General features: G+C 42.6%; 1 protein-coding gene across 1 annotated transcript in view; it reads left to right on the forward strand.

Annotated features, from left to right (window-relative positions):
• The window catches only part of KNL1 (kinetochore scaffold 1), a 68,512-nt gene that overhangs the window by 47,171 nt on the left and 2,906 nt on the right, over positions 1-18,435 (forward strand). The window contains exons 16-25 of the mRNA XM_025390206.1: positions 436-552; positions 2,082-2,169; positions 5,966-6,043; positions 6,222-6,261; positions 7,151-7,252; positions 7,685-7,785; positions 10,511-10,579; positions 13,781-13,890; positions 14,095-14,213; positions 16,341-16,463. Coding sequence (XP_025245991.1) covers positions 436-552; positions 2,082-2,169; positions 5,966-6,043; positions 6,222-6,261; positions 7,151-7,252; positions 7,685-7,785; positions 10,511-10,579; positions 13,781-13,890; positions 14,095-14,213; positions 16,341-16,463 — 947 coding nt within the window. The remainder of the gene's footprint in view (positions 1-435; positions 553-2,081; positions 2,170-5,965; positions 6,044-6,221; positions 6,262-7,150; positions 7,253-7,684; positions 7,786-10,510; positions 10,580-13,780; positions 13,891-14,094; positions 14,214-16,340; positions 16,464-18,435) is intronic.

Genomic DNA, 18,435 nt, shown 5'->3' on the forward strand with positions numbered 1-18,435 from the left:
ATTTCAAACCTGAGATGATCAATTTAATATATGAACTATATTTATATAGTTGAATATTTATATTTATATATATTGTATATTTATATATATTGAAGTTTATTTAGAGTTCCCTCCTTACTATTTGCCTTTCACTTAGATTTAGACGAAGAGAAGATTTACTTTAATTGATTAAATAGCAAGCGACCCATTTTATAAATGTGCCCTAATATATTAAAAAGTTTCCTTAACTAGGAGCCTGTCATTTTCTAATTCATAATATGAATAAGTGAATTAAAGGCAGGAATCAAAACTGAAATATTTTTTCTGGTCTTAGACAACAATTATATGGAATTAAATTTGCCAATGACAAATGTTGTGCCTTAGGATAGGCAAATCCATTTACCTCTTCTGACTCATTTGTTTTAGTACAATGTACTCTATAACTTTCCCTTCCAGCTGAAGGCCTTTGGAATTTACCTTAACAAAATAAAATCACGTTTTACCAAGATGACTAAAGTCTTCACTCACCAAGGAAAAGCGGCTCTGTATGGCAAGCTGGTGCAGTCAGCTCAGGTAATTTGAGACAGTTAATATCATAGAAAGAGATACTAAAATTACTTTATAGTGGTTATAGAATATGAAGAATCTTCCTTAGAAGACATGTGAATAAGACTTGGGCAAAAACTTACAATTAAGAGGTAAGGTTCAATTTGTCAAAAGTGGCAAATCCTGGCATCTTGAGTAATACTGGAATATAATTACTAATGTGGACCTATGTCTAATCTCAAATACTATTATCCATCATACATACTGAAATAAAATATATAGGATTCTGGTCTCCCATTGCTAAGGACTATATCATAGTATTATCTTCTTCATAGTCCTTAGTAAGCTGTATATGTGTGTACATGTGTGTAAAGCAGCATTTCCCAAAATGATTAGCTTTTTTAAAAGGCTCTGCATTAAAAAACTTTCCATTGGCAAATAAGTATGGGAAATGTTGCAAGCAATATGCCCTTTCAGAGAAATACAATTTTTTAAAGTCTAAGCATAAATGCTATAATTATTTTTGACCACTGTTTCCCATGTTTAGTTCATCATAGAAATGTTTTTAAGTAATAAATATTAATATATTGTATTCCATGGAACACTTACAGAAATGCTAAAATAAAGTACCAAATGGCCGGGCGCGGTGGCTCAAGCCTGTAATCCTAGCACTTTGGGAGGCCGAGACGGGCGGATCACGAGGTCAGGAGATCGAGACCATCCTGGCTAACACGGTGAAACCCCATCTCTACTAAAAAATACAAAAACCTAGCCGGGCGAGGTGGCGGGCGCCTGTAGTCCCAGCTACTCGGGAGGCTGAGGCAGGAGAATGGCGTAAACCCGGGAGGCGGAGCTTGCAGTGAACTGAGATCCGGCCACTGCACTCCAGCCTGGGCAACAGAGCGAGACTCCGTCTCCAAAAAAAAAATAAATAAATAAAAAAATAAAGTACCAAAATTAGTTTTATGTCAATATACTTTTTAAATTATTTCATTTTCTTTTAATAAAATATTTTATTAAATTTATAAAATAAACTTATTTTCCGGAGTTCTTTTGGCTAAAACTTATTTTAATAAAATTATCTTTTATTTTTTAAGTTCCAACTTAAAGCTTTGACCTTCATTTTAAGTTTTGCCTGTTTGTGGCCTAGGCGTGGTGGCTCACACCTGTAATCCCAGCACATTGGGAGGCCAAGGCAGGCAGATCACGAGGTCGGGAGATCGAGACCATCCTGGCTAACACGGTGAAACCCCATCTCTACAGAAAATACAAAAAATTAGCCGGGCGTGGTAGCGGGCGCCTGTAGTCCCAGCTACTCGGGAGGCTGAGGCAGGAGAATGGTGTGAACCCAGGAGGCGGAGCTTGCAGTGAGCCGTGATCGAGCCACCGTACTCCAGCCTGGGCAACAGAGCGAGACTCCGCCTCAAAAAAAAAAAAAAAAAAAAAAAGATTTGACTGTTTGTGATCATGATAGAGCAATTATGTGAGCAATCTGAACCATTTATAATATTTTCTTTAGAGGTTTAACCTGACAGTCTATAATCTTTTGTATTTAGAATGAGAAGGAGAAACTTCAAATAAAGATAGATGAGATGGATAAAATACTTAAGAAGATCGATAACTGCCTTAGTGAGATGGAAACAGGTAAAGTATTTTAAATACTTTTCCAAAAAAAAAATTTAATTGTATCTAAATGCTCTCCTACAGTAGAGAATGTTGATACCACAATATTGAAGCCTTTTTTAGCAACTTGAGATATTAAATTAGAGTAAATTGGCTGGACACAGTGGCCCACACCTGTAATCCCAGCACTTTGGGAGGCCGAGCCGGGCAGATCACTTGAGGTCAGGAGTTTGAGACTAGCCTGACCAACATGGTGAAACCCTATCTCTACTAAAAATTTAAAAATTAGCTGGGCGTGGTGGCGGGTGCATGTAGTCCCATCTACTCAGGAGGCTTAGGCAGGAGAATCGCTTGAACCCAGGATGCAGAGGTTGCAGTAAGCCAAGGTTGCACCACTACACTCCAGCCTGGGTGACAGAGTGAGACTCCATCTCAAAAATAATAATAATAAATACATAAATAAGTAAATTAGAGCAAATTAAAGTTCCTTTACTATAGTCATCCATAATACAATCAAGAGCTTCTCAAGATAACCTAGATTGTAATTTTGTGTTTTTTAATAGATGAATTTATCTCAGTTTGAAAACTGTCTGTCTTTTCAGTTTGGCCTTTCATAATCCCAACTTTTTAGAGTTACTCTCCTGAAACTGCTTTCTCAAAGATCACATAATTCTGCATAGTCATCAAATTTTGTTCTTCTCAGTCCTTAGGCATTTTGACATCTTTCAGCATTTGACACTGATGACTGTTCTTTTCTTCCTGAAATGTTCATCTCCCTTAATTTCTATGATAATGCGCTACCTTGACCCAGTTGTTTTCTCCTGGCTGCTCCATCCAGCTTCTCTGTTGGCCTCTCTTTCTCTAACTGATCCCTTGTGGGGATTTATATTTTATCACCTATTCTTTTCTATATTCTCTCCCCCAGTGCTTTCGTCTGCCTTAATAATTATGTGACTGATTCCCAAATTTAAATTCCTCAAGCATTTTTTGAGCATGTACGGCATGCCAGATACTGTGCTTAGTATCAGAAAAGCAATAAAAATATTTAAGACACAGATTTTGCCCTAAAGTAGCTTATAATCATTTCAGGTGAGGGCATCTTTAGCCTCTCTCTCTTGAGTTCCAGACTTAACCTGTATGCAAAAATATCCTTAAACACCTTAAACTCTGAATACAGTCACACTATCTCTACAAAAAACAAAAGTTTAGCTCAGTGTGGTGGCACATGCCTGTTGTCCTAGCTGCTTGGGAGGCTGAGGCAGGAAGATCTCTTGAGCCCAGGAGGTCAAGGCTACAGTGAGGCAAGATCACACCACTGCACTCCAACCTGTGCGACAGAGTGAACTAAATAAATAAATAAATTTAAATACATTCTCCCAGCTCCAAAATAAAATCCAAAAACTTGTTCTCTCTTATGATGTTTCTCATCTTTATTTATAGCAGTCACAATTCTTTTTTTTTTTTTGACACGGAGTCTCGCGCTGTGTCACCCAGGCTGGAGTGCAGTGGCGCGATCTCGGCTCACTGCAAGCTCCGCCTCCCAGGTTCACGCCATTCTCCTGCCTCAGCCTCCGAGTAGCTGGGACTACAGGCGCCCGCCACCTCGCCCGGCTAGTTTTTTGTATTTTTAGTAGAGACGGGGTTTCACCATGTTAGCCAGGATGGTCTCGATCTCCTGACCTCGTGATCCACCCGCCTCGGCCTCCCAAAGTGCTGGGATTACAGGCTTGAGCCACCGCGCCCGGCCACAATTGTTATAAATTGTAAAAGGCTCAATACTTTCATTGTCTTTGATGTTCTCTTAACAAGTCCTGTCATCCGCAGCTTCAGTATCTCATGTGTTTATTTCCCTTTCCCATTAAGGCTCATCTTAATTCTGAAATGTGCTATTTCAGTCTTCTATCTAACCTTTATACATTCTTACCATTATTCTGCCTCCTTCCAGTCCAAACTGCACATTGCTGCCAGATTAGTAATTATGAAAGATAGTTTTCATTAATGTTACTCCTCTGAAAAACTTCTGTCTTTCCATTTATTACAAAGTAAAGTCCAAACTTAACTTTCCTTTTTTTTTTTTTTTTTTTGAGATGGAGTCTGGCTCTGTCGCCCAGGCTGGAGTGCAGTGGCCGGATCTCAGCTCACTGCAAGCTCCGCCTCCCGGGTTCACGCCATTCTCCTGCCTCAGCTTCCCGCGCATCTGGGACTACAGGCGCCTGCCACCTCGCCCAGCTAGTTTTTTGTAATTTTTAGTAGAGACGGGGTTTCACCGTGTTAGCCAGGATGGTCTCGATCTCCTGACCTAGTGATCCGCCCGTCTTGGCCTCCCAAAGTGCTGGGATTACAGGCGTGAGCCACCGCGCCCGGCCTCTTTTTTTTTTTTTTTTTTTTTTTTTTGAGATGGAGTGTCACTCTCATTGCCCAGGCTGGAGTTAATGGCATGATGTCAGCTCACCGCAACCTCTGCCTCCCGGGTTCAAGTGATTTTCCTGCCTAAGCCTCCTGAGTAGCTGGGATTACAGGCATGCACCACCAGGCCCGGCTAATTTTGTTGTTGTTGTTGTTGTTGCATTTTTAGTATAGATGGGGTTTCTCCATGTTAGTCAGGCTGATCAACTCCCGACCTCAGGTGGTCCGCCCGCCTCGGCCTCCCAAAGTGCCGAGATTACAGGCGTGTGCCACAACACCCGACCCAAACTTAACTTTCTCTGTGGTTGGCTTAAAGGAAGAAAAAAAGGTCCAAACTTCTGAGCTTGACATTTCATATCCTCTACAGTTGTATTCAGATTTACATGATTTGTTACTACTCCCATAAACGTCTTAAATTCCAACCAAACATTGCTATTTTAATGCAGTTCAGCCACTTTTTGAGACAAAGTCTCGCTCTGTCACCCAGGCTGGAGTGCAGTGGCATGATCTTTGCTCACTGTAACCTGCCTCCTGGATTCAAGAAGTTCTTGTGCCTCAGCCTCCCAAGTAGCAAGTAGCTAGGATTACAGGCATGCACCACCGCCCCCATGTAATTTTTGTATTTTTAGTAGAGATGGTGTTTCACCATCTTGGCCAGGCTGGTCTCAAAACTCCTGGCTGCAAGTGATCTGCCCATCTCGGCCTCCCAAAGTGCTAGGATTACAGGTGTGAGCCACTACACCTGCCTTTTTTTTTAAAAAAAAAAAAGAGAGAGAGAGAGAGAGAGAGAGTCTCACTGCAGCTTCAAACTCCTGGGCCCAAGGAATCCTCCCTCTTCAGCCTCCTGAGTAGTTGAACACTACAGACGCATGCCACTAGCCTGATCATTTCTACTTTTGTCTTTGCTGCTACATACTACATTCTCCTGTTTTTCACCAAAGAAAGTAGTCTATATTCCTTGAGCTCCCACGGCTCTTTTGCTAGTACTTCTTATTTTACCCATCACATCTACTTGTATTATAGTTATCTTGTATAGTTTATCTTCCTGATTAAATTATAAGCTCGGTGGAGGTAAGAATCAGCTCTTCTTTTTCTCCATATCCTTCAGAGTCCCTAGGACTATGTTTCATTCAGAGTAAGTGCCTAGTACATGTTTTTTGCACTGAATTGACCACGAGTACATGAATTCCATAGTCTAAACTTCACCCCTTTGTTGACTACCTTACTTTCACAGAAAAAAAATATATAAGCCATCAGACTGGAACTTCTAAACTTTCTACTACCAAAGAAACAATCTCTCGTTGTTTAATAAATTGTTTTTGACTGGATTATTCTTTTTTTTCTTCCTTATTTTGTTTTCTTTTTTACTTATTTTTCACTGAATTATTCTAACACATATTGTCTATTTTAGAAACTAAGAATTTGGAGGATGAAGAGAAAGACAATCCTGTGGACAAATGGGATTCTGAAATGAGAGCTGCAGAGAAAGGTAATTGAATTAGTTAAGGAGATAAGTGGGTGTGGGAGAAGCCCTTCTGTTCTGAGTTTATTTGTATACTTAGGTGAGATTAAGTTAGGTAGAATTTTCAATAAAACAGATGATTTTTGTGGCAACATTCTAATGTGTTTGTTCTGTTTTTTTTTTTTTCTTTTTTCTTTTTCCAAAGAATTGGAACAGCTGAAAACTGAAGAAGAGGAGCTTCAAAGGTCAGCCTTTAATCCAAGTGTTAGAAAATATAATGCTAAACTATAGAAGGCTAGATGACTTCCTGCCTCCAGAGACTGACAAAATTGGGGACATGAGTCTTAACTTAGGCTGACTCAGGGCTTCTCTACTTTGAATGGAAACCTAGAGTCCATCTTAGTCAACAGTAGTTTTGAAGCACTTACTGTTTACAGGGCATTTATCCACCACAGTGTTTCTCAAGCTTGAATACTACCAGTATCCTTTTTATTTAATAAATATAAATATAAACAAGTATAAAATGAACTATATATTTCTTAGGCCTATGAATCTCATTCAACTATAAGTCTAAAAGAAAGTAAATAGAAATAATGACAAAACCACTAAAATTCTAGTTGACAACATTAATTTGACAGGTGACAGTGTTTGGCCGTAATTAAACTGATGCTAGCAAAATGATTAACAAAGATGTGTTCTGTTTAGCTGTAACAACTAAACAAAACCAAATACAGGCCAAAAAAAGCAAAACTGTGACATGTCTCAGTTTTAAAGTAGATCTTATCTACATTATGCTTATATTTTTATATTTTTGCTTTTTATCAAAAATATAAATGTAATATTTAAACATTATCTTAACATGTGAATCCCAAGGATATCTTCATGGATCCTAATTTGAAAAACAATCATTTATGCCTTTCCCAGGTAGACGCACTTTTAAATTAATGCTTATTTAAAAAAACAAACAAACAAACAAACAAAGAATGCAGAAATGGATGCCATACACCTAACATTATTACCTCAATGGGGAGTCATGTAGCATGTGACTTCTTATTATAAACCTTTTATATTGATAGAGTCTGAATTCTCTAACAAAAGCCTTATCTCTCTCTGAATACCTGCTTTTATTTGCAGAAATCTCTTAGAACTGGAGGTACAAAAAGAGCAGACCCTTGCTCAAATAGACTTTATGCAAAAACAAAGAAATAGAACTGAAGAGCTGCTGGATCAGTTGAGGTAAGGAAATGCAGGTGTCATTTGTTTGTGTTTTATTCTGTACCTTGTGGTTGTCTGAAGCAACTGGAGCAATTGATGTAATTTTAATGTGTTGCTGTTCTTAACCTATACAGTGCTGTTTCAAAAAGAGTCAGTGTACTCAGCAGTAAGTTGAAAATAGAGTAGAAGAACTATGGAATTATAATTTCTCAATATTTTATACTTTTCATTGCCTAGACTTGGTGTTTCTCCGATATACAACTCAAGATTGAGTTCTTAGTTATTTCAAAAGCTTAAGTTTGTACATTCACAATATTTGAATTGAAATATTGTCTCCCAGTCCAGTGGAAAAACATTAGCAGCTGCTGTTGGTACTGTTTGGGTGGTATCAGAAGTTCTCTTTTATCTTAATTTTAAAAATGCTTTTTAAAAATCTTGTTTATCTCTCTTCAGCTTGTCTGAGTGGGATGTTGTTGAGTGGAGTGATGATCAAGCTGTATTCACCTTTGTTTATGACACAGTACAACTCACCATCACCTTTGAAGAGTCAGTTGGTAAGGAGCCAAAGTGAGAGAATTCCTTTACAAAAAAATAAATGGCTACACTCACTAAAGATTCAAATCTTTATTTTACTATACTGATAACTGTTGACATGATGAGAGCACTGCTGAAAGTCTTAGAAGAGTCAATCATAAATAAAAATTTTGCTATCAAAATAATGGATAAAATAGACTCATGTCTATTTACTGAATTTCTTTCTGTTCATCTCCATCTTTCGTGATAGAGAATTTACCCTAATGACTGGTGATTCTTCTTCTTTTTTTTTTTTCTTTTTTTTCTTTTTTTTCTTTTTTTACTTAAGAGTGAGGCCCTGCACGCCTATAATCCCAGGACTTTGGGAGGCTGAGGCAGGGGGATCACCTGAGGTCAGGAGTTTGAAACCAGCCTGGCTAACATGATGAGATCCCCGTCTCTACTAAAACTACAAAAAATTAGCTGGGCATGCACCTGTAATCACAGCTACTCGGGAAGCTGAGACCGGAGAATCACTTGAACCCAGGAGGTGGAGCTTGCAGTGAGCCAAGATCGTGCCACTGCACTCCAGCATGGGCAACAGAGCGAAACTCTGTCTCAAAAAAAAAGTGAGGCCCTAACAAGCTAATTGGAAGTTCTGTGTGTATAGGTGGGTTTATCATCTAAAAGGATGAAATCACTGTATAGGGTGGAAATCACTATATGGTAACTGGACAGAGGCCCAGCTGTTTTGTTGGAGTTTACTAATTGTCAGTCTCTTTTAGGTCTTTTCTCTTTAACCAATCAGTGTCAACATGGCCAACCATGAGCAAACATGGCCGTATTGGAACTTAGGATCTTCACAATCTCTGGGCCTCTAAACCTGATTCTCCTTGAAAGTTTCTTTTCTCCATGAATAGTATTACCTTCTGTCCAGGTCCAAAATTAAAACTTAGGAATCACTCTATACCTCTTTCTCCCTCGCTGTACGTAATTCAAATAAATCATCAGTACGACATGCTGTTTTAGTTTTTATTTTTATTTATGTATTTTTTTTTTTGAGACAGTCTCAGTCTGCCACCCAGGCTGAAGTGCAGTAGTGCAATCTCTGCTCACTGTAACCTCTGCCTCCCAGGTTCAAGTGATTCTCCTGCCTCAGCCTTCCAAGTAGCTGGGATTACAGGCTTGTGCCACCACACCTGGCTAATTTTTTTATTTTCTGTGGAGATGGGGTTTCACCATGTTGTCCAGGCTGGTCTCAACTCCTGACCTCAAGCGATTTGCCCCCCTTGACCTCCCAAAATGCTGGATTACAGGCATGAGCCACAGTGCCCAACCTACTGGTTTTAGTTTCTAATATTCATCCACTGTTTTTCATCTGTTCTGTCAATAATCATCTCTAACCTAGATGACTACAGTAACATTCCAACTGGACTTTATGGATCTTCTCCCTGAAGCTACAGTGATTATTGAAAATCTGACTATGCACCTATTACTCTTAGGCTAATGATCAAAGTATTTGATCATTCAATTCATTGAAAAATTCAATTCATTGCCTGAACTGAATTTTTCTCCTTTTCCTGCCTCATACTACCTTCCTACCTCTGCACACTGGCCACAGTGGACTTCTTTTATTTCCTTAAATGATCATGGTCTTTCCTGCTCAGCTGAATTTATCCTGTCTCAACACCTTCATGCTGATGTTTCCTATGCCCGAACGCTCTTTTCCCCCACTTCACTAATGAACTCCTACTGATAATTGTAAGAGCTCAGCTCTCGGTGATCAGTTTCTTGCCCTTCTGTTGTATGTTCTTGCTTCCTGTGGTTTTCCTTAATAGTGCTTATCATAGTTTGTAGTTCTTGCTGTGTTTATTAGTGCAGTTATCTGTGCATCTCCCTGAGTTGTAAGCTTCTTAAGGGCACAGGTTGAGTATGCTGTTTTTCTCATGGTATCCACAGTACCTAACATATAGAAAATATATAACAAAGCATTCAACAGAGAGAAAATAATCAATTTAGGAGACAGAGATAACCCTAGAGTCTGGAGGAACCAGCAGCTATCTCAGCTACCTAAAACGTATTATAGCAATGCTAAAAGCATAACTCGTTTTTACTGTATTTATACAAGGAGAGTAGTTGTAGGGAGATCATAGCCATTTTCCTTATATGATTGCTGAAAATAAAATTATCTTTGCACAGAAGTTAGGGGTTAAAAGAGGAGGCCTTAACAAATATAGCTGTGTACTACCTTTTAAATGTCCTTCAAAGACATACCAATCAGTGTAGTTGAACAGTCTCAGGGGAGCCTTTACTAGATACAGAGAATAATGATTCAAGGATAACCCTTCAACTTCCTGTGGAAAAAAACTCTGCTACGCAGAAGGAGTAGGATTCTAAAGTACTGAGTTTTATGTGACTTCTAATCAGGTAGTTAAAAAAAAAAAAAAGGCCGAGCATGGTGGCTCATGCCTTTAATCCCAACACTTTGGGAGGCCAAGGTGGGCGGATCACGAGGTCAGGAGATCGAGACCATCCTGGCTAACATGGTGAAACCCCATCTCTACTAAAAATACAAAAAATTAGCCAGGTGTGGTGGCACGTGCCTGTAGTCCCAGCTACTTGGGAGGCTGAGGCAGAAGAATTGTTTGAACCTGGGAGGAGGAGCTTGCAGTGAGCCAAGACCACGCCATTGCACTCCAGCCTGGGAGACAAAGTGAGACTCTGTCTAAAAAATTTTTTAAAAATCATTATTCTGGTTCTTTCTAGTTGGTCTCCCTTTCCTGGACAAGCGTTATAGGAAGATTGTTGATGTGAATTTTCAATCTCTGTTGGACGGTAAGTTGAAAACATTTAAGCCTCTAAAAATTTGTTGGGGCTGGGCACTATGACTCATGCCTTTAATCCCAGCACTTTGGGAGGCTGAGGCGGGTGGATCACCAGGGGTCAGGAGTTTGAGACCAGCCTGACTAACATGGTGAAACCCCATCTCTGCTAAAAATACAAAAACTAGCCAGGTATGGTGGCGCCCTCATGTAGTCCCAGCTACTCAGGAGACTGAGGCAGAAGAATCACTTGAACCTGGGAGGTGCAGGTTGCAGTGAGCCAAGATCACGCCACTGCATTCCAGCCGGGTGACAGAGTGAGACCTTGTCTCAAAGATAAATAAAAATAAAAATAAGGCCAGGCGCGGTGGCTCATGCCTGTAATCCCAGCACTTTGGGAGGCCGAGGTGGGTGGATCATGAGATCAGGAGATCAAGACCATCCTGGTGAACACGGTGAAACCCCATCTCTACTAAAAATACAAAAAAAATTACCCAGGTGTGGTGGCAGGTGCCTGTAGTCCCACCTACTGGAGAGGCTGAAACAGGAGAATGGCGTGAACCCAGCAGGCAGAGCTTGCAGTGAGCTGAGATCCCGACACTGCTCTCCAGCCTGGGGCAACAGAGCCAGACTCCGTCTCAAAATAAATAAATAATAAATAAATAAACAAAAATAAAAATTTGTTGGGCCAGGTGCAGTGTGGCTCATGCCTGTAATTGCAGCACTCTGGGAGGCCGAGGTGGGCAGATCATTTGAGCTCAGGACCTTGAGACCAGCCTGGGTAACATAGCAAGACCCTGTTTCTACAAAAATAAAAATAAAAATTTTTTAATTAAAAAAAAAAAATTGGCCAGGCACAGTGGGTCATACCTGTAATCCCAACACTTTGGGAGGCTGAAGCAGGCGGATCACCTGAGGTCAGGAGTTCGAGACCAGCCTGGCCAACATGGTGAAACACTCTATCTCTACTAAAAATACAAAAATCAGCCAGGCGTGGTGGTGCATGCCTATAGTCCCAGCTACTCAAGAGGCTGAGGTGAGAGAATCGCTTGAACCAGGAGGTGGAGGTTGCAGTTAGCCGAGATTCCACTGCTGCATTCCAGCCTGGGCCACAGAGCGAAACTCCATCTCTAAATAAATAAACAAATAAATAAATATTTGTTGGTGCTTTACAGGTATAAATTGCTCCTTGAGAACTCTCACAAACTATGTTAAATATAAGCAACGACAACATTAATAATATTTTCTTAGAAATGTGTATTAGACATAAAACTGCTTGGGTAATGTTCCAAATTTTTGGTAGCTTTTAAAAGAAATGATCTTTTTGGCCAGGCACGGTGGATCACGCCTGTAATCCCAGCACTTTGGGAGGACAAGGAAGGCAGATCACGAGGTCAGGAGTTTGAGACCAGCCTGGCCAATATGATGAAACCTCATCTCTACTAAAAATACAAAAATTAGTTGGGCACGGTGACGGGTGCCTGTAATCCCAGCTACTCAGGAGACTGAGGCAGAATTGCTTGAACCCGGGAGGTGGAGGTTGCAGTGAGCTGAGATCGTGCCACTGCACTCCAACCTGGGTGACAGAGCAAGACTCTGTCTCAAAAAAAAAAAATGATTTAAAAAAGATTATTGGCCGGGTGCGGTGGCTCAAGCCTGTAATCCCAGCACTTTGGGAGGCTGAGACAGGCAGATCACAAGGTCAGGAGATTGAGACCATCCTGGCTAACACGGTGAAACCCCGTCTCTACTAAAAAATACAGAAAAACTAGCCAGGCGAGGTGGCGGGCGCCTGTAGTCCCAGCTACTTGGGAGGCTGAGGCAGGAGGAGAATGGCATAAACCCGGGAGGCGGAGCTTTCAGTGAGCCAAGATCCGGCCACTGCACTCCAGCCTGGGCGACAGAGCGAGACTCCATTTCAAAAAAAAAAAAAAAATTATTACAGGCCGGGGCACGGCAGCTCATGCCTGTAATCCCAGCACTTTGGGAGGCCGAGGCAGGTGGATTACGAGGTCAGGAAATCAAGACCGCCCTGGCTAACACGGTGAAGCCCCGTCTCTACTGAAAATACAAAAAATATTAGCCAGGCATGGTGGCGAGCGCCTGTAGTCCCAGCTACTCAGGAGGCTGAGGCAGGAGAATGGTGTGAACCCAGGAGGCAGAGCTTGCAGTGAGCCGAGATCGCTCCACTGCACTGCAGCCTGGGCGACAGAGCAAGACTCAGTCTCAAAAAAAAAAAAAAAAAAATGATTACTAGGTCTTGAGCAATGATTAATAGTAGCTATTTTCTTTTTTTATTTTATTTTATTTTATTTTTTTTTTTTGAGACAGAGTCTGGCTCTGTCACCCAGGCTGGAGTGCAGTGGCCGCATCTCAGCTCACTGCAAGCTCCGCCTCCCGGGTTCCCGCCATTCTCCTGCCTCAGCCTCCCGAGTAGCTGGGACTACAGGCGCCCGTCACCTCGCCCGGCTAGTTTTTTGTATTTTTAGTAGAGACGGGGTTTCACCGTGTTAGCCAGGATGGTCTCGATCTCCTGACCTCGTGATCCGCCCGTCTCGGCCTCCCAAAGTGCTGGGATTACAGGCTTGAGCCACCGCGCCCGGCAATAGTAGCTATTTTCATAATTTAAAAATTATTATTATGGGCACTTAGTCTGTATCAGGCATGTGTATTACTTAACACTATGAAGTCCATGCGATTTGTTCCCCATTTTACAAATTAGGAAACTACAGATCAAAAAACTTAAGTGTTGTGTCTAGGATCACTTAGGTATTAAAGAAAGCCAGGATTGCTGTGTGCCGTAGCTCACGCCTGTAATCCCAGCACTTTGGGAGGCCAAGGCGGGTGGATTATCTGAGGTCAGGAGTTCAAGACCAGTCTGACCAACGTGGTGAAGCCCTGTCTCTACTAAAAATACAAAAATTAGCCGGGCATGGTGGCAGATGCCTGTCATCCCAGCTACTCAGGAGGCTGAGGCAGGAGAATTGCTTGAACCGGGAAGGCAGAGGTTACAGTGAGCCAAGATCATGCCGTTGCATTCCAACCTGGGCGACAGAGGGAGAAGGGAGACTGCAGAAAAAAAAAAGGGACAGAATACTTATGTACCTGGTAGTGTTTAGAGTATTTCTAGCTTATATAATATAGTATTTTTTGCTTATATAAAATACATGTATCATAAATATTAACCTGCTTTTGCTTTTTTTTCCTTCCCCAGAGGATCAAGCTCCTCCTTCCTCCCTTTTAGTTCATAAGCTTATTTTCCAGTACGTTGAGGAAAAGGAATCCTGGAAGAAGACATGTAGAACCCAACATCAGGTACCCAAGGTAAAGCCTGATTGAAGTATTTAAAGGAAAATTTGTGATATCTTTCCAAAAAAAAGTAGAACTGAAACTTTACATAAATGATAGTGGACCCTGAAATGATAAATGTATTCAATTGTTTAACTTTTTTGAGTTAGTTATAAGTGAGCCACTAAGCATTGAAATATTTTCATAATTTCACTGGATTTTTTTTCTCACTTTTTCTAGATGCTTGAAGAATTCTCACTGGTAGTGCACCATTGCAGACTCCTCGGAGAGGAGATTGAGTATTTAAAGAGATGGGGACCAAATTATAACCTAATGAACATAGATGTTAATAATACTGAGTAAGTGTATTAGTTCCCAAGGACTGCCATGACAGAGTGCTACAAATTGGGTACCTTAAACAACAGGTTCTGGAGGCTGGAAGTCTGAGATTAAGGTGTAAACAGTGTTGTTCTTTCTGAGGGCTGTTAGAATCTGTCCATGCCTTCTCCCAATGTCTGGTGGTTTGCTGGCAATCTTTGGCATTCCTTGGCTTGTAAATGCATAACCTCCCTTCATGTTCACGTGGTGTTCTTTCATTGTGCATGTCTGCATCCACATTTCCCCTTTTTATAAGGACACTAGTCATAGTGGATTAGGGGCCCACCTTACTCTAGAAGGACTTCATCTTAACATATTACTTGTGTAGCGACCAGGTTTCCAAATAAGGTCACTTTCTGAGGTATTAGGGGTTTGTAATTCAACATATGAATTTGGGAGAATCCAGTTCAACCCAACAGTAAGTACTTGGTCAACAATTTATTAAATGAATATATATATACAGTAAGTACTTGGTCAACTTGGTCAACAACTGACACAGTGGCTCACTCCTGTCATCCCAGCACTTTGGGAGGCCGAGGTGGGCGAATCACAAGGTCAGGACTTCAAGACCAGCCTGGCCAATATGGTGAAACCCTGTCTCTACTAAAAATACAAAAATTAGCCAGGCATGGTGGTGGGCGCCTGTAGTCCCAGCTACTCAGGAGGCTAAGGCAGGAGAATCACTTGAACCCAGGAGGCAGAGTTTGCAGTGAGCCGAGATTTCGCCACTGCACTCCAACCTGGGCACAGAAAGACTCCATCTCCTCACACCTGTAATCCCAGCACTTTGGGAGACCAAGGTGGGTGGATCACGAGGTCAGGAGTTCAAGACCAGCCTGGCCAAGATGGTGAAACCCCATCTCTATTAAATATACAAAAAATTAGCCGGGCACAGTGGCAGGCATCTGTAATCCCGGCTACTTGGGAGGCTGAGGCAGGAGAATCGCTTGAACTTGGAGGGTGGAGGTTGCAGTGAGCCAAGATCGCGCCACTGCACTCCAGCCTGTGATAGAGTGAGACTCCGTCTCAAAATAAAAAAAAGAAAGAAAAGAAAGAATATATACCTAACTTGGTTGGACATGCCAGTGTGAAAAGAAAATGAAATTGGGCTGGGACGGTGGCTCACACATGTAATCCCAACACTTTGGGAGGTGAGACAGCTAGATTATTTGAGGTCAGAAATTTAAGACCAATGTGGCCAACGAGGTGAAACCCCATCTCTACTGAAAATACAAAAATTAACTGGGTGTGGTGGTGCACATGTGTAGTCCCAGCTAATCAGGAGGCTGAGGCAGGAGAATTGCTTGAACCTGGGAGGCGGAGGTTGCAGTGAGCCGAGATCACACCACTGCACTCCAGCCTGGGCAACAGAGTGAGACTCCATTTCCAAAAAAAAGAAAAAAAGGAAAAGAAATAATGTATACCTAACTTGGACATGCCAGTTAAAAACTGAATGAAATTGGGCTGGGACAGTGGCTCACGCCTGTAATCCCAACACTTTGGGAGGTGAGGCAGGCGGATCACTTGAGGTCAGGAGTTTGAGGCCACATTGGCGAAAGCCTGTCTCTACTAAGAATACAAAACTGGCCGGGCGCGGTGGCTCAAGCCTGTAATCCCAGCACTTTGGGAGGCCGAGGCGGGCGGATCACGAGGTCAGGAGATGAAGACCATCCTGGGTAACCCGGTGAAACCCCGTCTCTACTAAAAATACAAAAAACTAGCCGGGCGAGGTGGCGGCGCCTGTAGTCCCAGCTACTCGGGAGGCTGAGGCGGGAGAATGGCGTGAACCCGGGAGGCGGAGCTTGCAGTGAGCTGAGATCCGGCCACTGCACTCCAGCCTGGGAGACAGAGCGAGACTCCGTCTCAAAAAAAAAAAAAAAAAAAAAAAAAAGAATACAAAACTTAGCTGGATGTGGTGACAGGCGCCTGTAATCCCAACTACTTGAGAGAATCGATAGAACCTGGGAGGTGGAGGTTGCAGTGAGCCAAAATGGTGCACTGCATTCCAGCCTGGGAGACAGATCTAGACTCCATCTCAAAAAAAAAAAAAATTGTGTTTCATGCTGTTATTGTGTTGCATTTTTAATTGTGGATCTTGTCTTTTACAGATTGAGACTTTTATTCTCTAGCTCTGCAGCATTTGCAAAGTTTGAAATAACTTTGTCTCTCTCAGCCTATTATCCATCTGTACCATTACCTTCCACCATTCAGAATCATGTTGGGAACACTAGGTGAGTAAAAGGGCCAACAGGGTAAGACTCTGGATTACTTTTTAATGTTCATTTTATTTGAAGGATTCCTCAAAGTGGTCAGCAAATCAGTGGACCATAGTGAGAGCTAAATATCAGTTCTCTTGAGTTCATTTTGAAGATTGTGTGTATGTGTGTGTGTGTGTTTGAGATGGAGTCTCACTCTGTCAACAGGCTAGAGTGCAGTGGCACAATCTCGGCTCCCTGCAACCTCCTCCTCCCGGGTTCAAGTGATTCTCCTGCCCCAGCCTCCCGAGTAACTGGGATTTACAGGCACACGCCACCACACCTACCCAGCTAATTTTTGCATTTTTAGTAGATACGAGGTTTCACCATGTTGGCCTGGGTGGTCTCGATCTCTTGACCTAGTGATCTGCCCACCTCAGCATTCCAAAGTGCTAGGATTACAGGCGAAGAATTTTTTCTTAAAGTCAGTGACCTTCATTGCTATCTCCAGTGGATGCTGGAGACCACTGGTCTATTCTTTTGTACCTGCTTCACTTTTTGAATACTTCAACCTAAAACATGAATCAAGAAGGAAAAAACTCACCATTAGCTTAGTACAGATAATATGTAAACAACTTTTATGACCTTAAAAACAGAGTTGGGCCAGGCGCGGTGGCTCAAGCCTGTAATCCCAGCACTTTGGGAGGCCGAGACGGGCGGATCACGAGGTCAGGAGATCGAGACCATCCTGGCTAACACAGTGAAACCCCGTCTCTACTAAAAAATATGAAAAACTAGCCAGGCGAGGTGGCGGGCGCCTGTAGTCCCAGCTACTTGGGAGGCTGAGGCAGGAGAATGGCGTGAACCCGGGAGGCGGAGCTTACAGTGAGCCAAGATCGCACCACTGCACTCCAGCCTGGGCGACGGCGCCAGACTCCGTCTCAAAAAAAAAAAAAAAAAAAAACAGAGTTGGCTGGGCACGGTTGTTCACACCTGTAATCCCAGCACTTTGGGAGACTGAGGCGGGTAGATCACGAGGTCAGGAGTTCAAGATCAGCCTGGCCAAAGCGGTGAAACCCCACTTCTACTAAAAATACAAAAAATTAGCCAGGCGTGGTGGTGGGTGCCTGTAATCCTAGCTACTGGGGAGGCTGAAGCAGAGAATTGCTTGAACCTGGGAGGCAGAGGTTGCAGTGAGCCAAGATCACACCACTGCACTCCAGCCTGGGAGACAAAGTGAAACTCCGTCTCAAAAAAAAAAAAAAAAAAAGAAAGTTAGGGCCAGATATGATGGCTCATGTCTGTAAGCCCAGCACTTTGGGAGGCCAAGGTGGGCGGATCAGTTGAGCTCAAGAGTTCGAGACCAGCCTGGCCAACATGGCGAATCCCTGCCTCTACTAAATATACGTAAATTAACTGGGTGTGGTGGTGAGTAGTCCCAGCTAATCTTGAGGCTGAGGTGGGAGGATTGCTTGAGCCTGGGAGGTGGAGGTTGCGATGAGCCAGGATCATGCCACTGGCCCCCAGCCTGGGTGACAGAACCAGGCTGTCTCAAAACAGAGTCTGTGGAACCAGACCTAAAAGTGTCTCATTCCTCCTAGACTGTGATGTATTCTGCGACTTTTTAGATACACTGCTGACAGATTGGAAGATAACAGATGTTAAAAATGTGCTCACCTAGGCCGGGCATGGTGGCTCATGCCTGTAATCCCAGCACTTTGGGTGGCCAAGTTGGGCAGATCGCTTGAGGCCAGAAGTTTGAGACCAGCCTGGCCAACATGACGAAACCCTTTGTTTTTGGCCAGGCGTGGTGACTCACACCTGTAATCCCAGCACTTTGGGAGGCCGAGGTGGGCAGATCACAAGGTCAGAAGTTCGAGGCCGGGCGCGGTGGCTCAAGCCTGTAATCCCAGCACTTTGGGAGGCCGAGACGGGCGGATCATGAGGTCAGGAGATCGAGACCATCCTGGCTAACACGGTGAAACCCCATCTCTACTAAAAAATACAA

Source organism: Theropithecus gelada, chromosome 7a, assembly GCF_003255815.1.
Source record: "Theropithecus gelada isolate Dixy chromosome 7a, Tgel_1.0, whole genome shotgun sequence".
Classification (NCBI taxonomy): Eukaryota; Metazoa; Chordata; class Mammalia; order Primates; family Cercopithecidae; genus Theropithecus; species Theropithecus gelada.